This window comes from Colobus angolensis, unplaced genomic scaffold, assembly GCF_000951035.1.
Source record: "Colobus angolensis palliatus isolate OR3802 unplaced genomic scaffold, Cang.pa_1.0 Scaffold40, whole genome shotgun sequence".
NCBI lineage: Eukaryota > Metazoa > Chordata > Mammalia > Primates > Cercopithecidae > Colobus > Colobus angolensis.
This window is the reverse complement of record NW_012117377.1, coordinates 4,210,642-4,214,686: the sequence shown is the minus strand read 5'-3', so window position 1 is coordinate 4,214,686 and position 4,045 is coordinate 4,210,642. Positions and strand designations below refer to the sequence as shown.

Sequence of the window (4,045 nt, the reverse complement as noted above, 5' to 3'; positions counted from 1 at the left end):
AGGCTGGTCTCAAACTCCTGACCTCAGGTGTTCTGCCCGCGTTTGCCTCCCAAAGTGCTGGGATTACAGGTGTGAGCATCCGTGCCCGGTTGGCTTCTCTCTTTTCTAAGGCCAAATTGCAGGAATCACCACTCTGCCTCCACATTTCTACCGTTCTCTCTTCTCAGTCACCAAACCCATTCCGTATCATTATCCACAGTCCCTTCTTACCAGAGTAAGGTAAGACCTTGCCGCTGTGGGGCCATTAAGACCAAAGCCTTGTTCTCTGTTTAGCTCCTGAAGGCATTTGAGTTTGTGACCGAACAGCAAAAATCTAAAAAATCAATACAAGAAAACCATTTTCCTTTTATGATAAGGAGACAGACGGCAGTCTATTAAAACATACAAAGGATGATAAATAGGATAATGGTGCAATCCAGTGACCTGAGATAATGCAATGACTGTGGACCTACTGTTATTCAGTCTGCCTGAGGTTAAAACTTATTCTAAAAATTATATGCTTTTGAAAATCTTATAAGGAAAACTTTTGTTTATTTGTTTGTTTGTTTGTTGAGATGTAGTCTCGCTCTGTCGCCCAGGCTGGAGTGCTCTGGTGCAACCTTGGCTCACTGTAAACTCTGCCTCCCAGGTTTAAGCGATTCTCCTGCCTCAGCCTCCCAAGTAGCTAGGACTACAAGCACACACCACCATGCCCAGCTAATTTTTGTATTTTTAGTGGAGACAGGGTTTCACCAGGTTGGCCAGGCTGGACTGGTCTTAAGACTCTTGGCCTCAAGTGATCCAGCTGCCTCGCCTCCCAAAGTGCTGGGATTAGAGACATGAACCACTATGCCTGGCTGAAAAACTTTTAGTTTTGATTTTGTTTTTTATTTCAGTTATTTTTAGGTAGAACATTAGTTGATTCATTAAAATACATTTAAACAACATGAATTCAGGTAAATCACTGATTAGTAACCGTAATTTCCCTCTTAACAGCTAATACTTAAAGAATGCTCACTTACTATTCTTTAATCTCACAAAAACCTTTTGAAGTAAATATTAATATTATCTGCATTTTGCAGAGGAAGAAACTGGAGATTAGTGAGATTAAGAAACAGCTTGTAAATTGGAAAACCAGCTGGAATCTAGGTCTCTTTGGGCCAAAACACAACTGCTTCATCTTTTTTGCTTCTTTGTGTGTAGATAACTACAGATCCAAAAAGCAGAAAAGGGTAGATTTGCATTATAGCAATGGAATTATTATTGTAATAATTGTTTAATTGCACAATACCCCCAAAAAACTGCAATCTGTGTTCATGCTACTACTCTATTGATAGAAACTCTTTTGAAAGAATTTCATAAATCTGAATACCAATTATTGAAATGCTTGCCTTTTTAACATTTGAATGAGTAGATGAATTTCTATGAACTTATTTTTACCTGTCTAAATTGGTAAACATTTAGGTTTTCTGACTTTCTTTGTCTCTGAATGTTTTTTCCAGGGTCAACGTCTTTTTGAAAAGTTGCTCCAACTGACTTCACAAAATATTGAAATCAAGCTAGTGAGTGATGTAACAGCTGATTCAAAGGTATTAGAAGCCTTGAAATTAAAGGGTAAGACCAAGGTTGATATGCTACTCTACCGCTGGGTTTTCTGTTAAGATACTTCTAATTTCCCTTAAAATAATATATAATATTTTTATAATTAGTACATTTCACGTAGTACATAGTACATTTGCATCTCCTTTGAAAAACAGCTCGATTAAAGTTTTTAAGTGGAGGAGTTAATTAATATATTGGGATTAAAAAAAACTGTTGCATATTAGTGTAAGCAAAATAATCTACTGGCCAATAAGTGATGATAAACTAGAAAGAAGAATCTTTCCCTTTCTGAACATTTCAACGGTGTGATTACAGAGAAGAACCACTTCTCATCAAAATACACACTGGATCTCTACTTTTCTCTTGCCTGCCAAATGAAAATTCTTTTCATGCTATATTTTTAAAAATAATATAGTCAGGTCCTGGAGTCTATGAAACATTGCCTGATTCATGAGTTTTAAGACAATTCTACAGGAGAACACCATTTATATAGCCACTTTGCAATTTTTCTCACAATCTCATGAAGACTGAAGATAATTTCAAAATAACTTTATTTTGCTGTAATCTCAACCGAATTGAGCTCTCACGTCCAAATAGTTTTTACTGTTTTGTAAAAATTGTTACCTGGAATTTATTATCCAAACTGTAAGCCTCTGAAAGGCATGTTTGAGCCAGTGAAAATGTTCAAGCTGCCGGGTGTCCCTAGAAGAGGACAGGGCACTGACCTCAGCGAGTCATTCATGTTCCGCCTGATGGCGTTACAGCTCATGTTTGTGCTATTTAAACATATTGTGCATTTTTTGCTTGTCATCTTCCCCACATTTTTAAGTGGCAATTCCTTCTAAAAATGGAACAGAATAGGAATCAAATAAGTGAGCCCCAGTGGCCCTTCCTCCTGGAGAAGAAAAATTGGAAGTGATAAAGCATATTGAAAGTCATAGACATATAGTAAAGACATAAACTTGGCTACGCACATGTACCTATCACCATGCACAAGTTTTCTACTCACAGGAAAATAAAACATGAGATAGTCGTATGTTTGAAAAGCTGTGCTGTGCCACCTGGGTACAGCAGAATGTGTCTGAAAAACTTGTAAGTGCCTAGTTCAGTGGATTGACAGATAACAATCAATGTGGCTTGGAAATGTATTCTTACTTTTCCTATTTTTTAAAAATGTAAAATCGGATTCTCACGATCTGATAATTTGTTAGACAACACGTTTTTTTCTGAGAAAATGATTACTTTTGGTTAACCAAGGGTCCTGTATTTGCAGATGATTTTCCATACGGAGTTTACTAGCATCTCTTTGCGTTTGATTATCCCGACAGGATAAAAAGCCAATGTGTTAGGAAGAGAAGGAGGGAGCCCAAGACATTCACAGCTCTCTTTCTTGCCATAGCCCATGCTAAATCTTGTAAACTCAACCCAAAGTTAAAACTGGGGGATATTAAGAAGCCTAACAGATTTTCTTAGGAGTTGCTGAATATTTGCTACTGTAAATAGCGATTGACAAATGCACAAATAAAGTCCTGGTTTATGTTTCTATTGTGAACTATACATTAAAATTTCATTATAGTAATTGCATCTCACAGAAAAAGAAGTGTTTGAATTTCCAAGCATATGTAGATACTACCCAGGGAGGGATTTAATTTTACACAAGAGTCTCTGTAAATTCAAAATGGGTTTTACCAATCGGTTTTCTTAATTTCACTTCCTAACCATCTCCGCCTGTATCCCTCATATAAACATCTCAAATGCAACGTGTTGACTCAGCTCACATGCTTTCTTTCCCTCCCTGCAACAACACAGCATCTGTCCCTATACCTAAATGTCCATCTGCTCAGTAACTCACGTTAGAAACTCAACTCCGCTCTCTCATATGCCACATCTAAGGAGCCACGGTCTATAGACTCTACCCACTCTGTCTGTCTTCTAGATACCACATTTCCTCCTCACCCACCTGCCTTATTTCAGGTCTGTTAATACTTTGCTCAGGCCTTTGTCACCTTTCCTCTTTCACCATCTGATCTTCCACACAGCTGCCAAAGAGATCTTCGACCACATGGTTATTATCAACTTACACGTTCGCCCAAATTGCATGCAGGTGTGAGGATGCCTAAGGAATATCATGCATGCAATAAAAGGCACAAGTATTAAATAGATAGCTCAACGAATTTCACAAAGTAAACACATCCACATAACACCTTCACAGATCAAGATGTAGAACATTGCAGACATCTCAGAAAGCCTTCTCAATCCCCCTTGCAGTCAATGCCCTCCACAGAGGGAACCACTATTTCAACATCTACCATAGATTACCTTTATCTTTCTTTGAGCTTTATATAAATAGAATTGCAGAATTCTGGATACCTTGGCTCAGTTTTATGTTTATAAGACCAATACATGTTGGATATAACAGTGGTTTATTTTACATTGTTGTATAGTATTCCATTAGAAACCAATA

At 37.6% G+C, this 4,045-nt stretch overlaps 1 protein-coding gene across 4 annotated transcripts in view; it reads left to right on the top strand.

The window, feature by feature from the left end:
* PLD5 (phospholipase D family, member 5) overlaps positions 1 to 4,045 on the top strand; it is a 442,862-nt gene that overhangs the window by 246,569 nt on the left and 192,248 nt on the right. For all 4 annotated transcript variants that reach the window (XM_011955699.1, XM_011955697.1, XM_011955700.1 and 1 more), the window contains one exon: positions 1,482 to 1,593. In XM_011955699.1, coding sequence (XP_011811089.1) covers positions 1,482 to 1,593 — 112 coding nt within the window. The remainder of the gene's footprint in view (positions 1 to 1,481; positions 1,594 to 4,045) is intronic.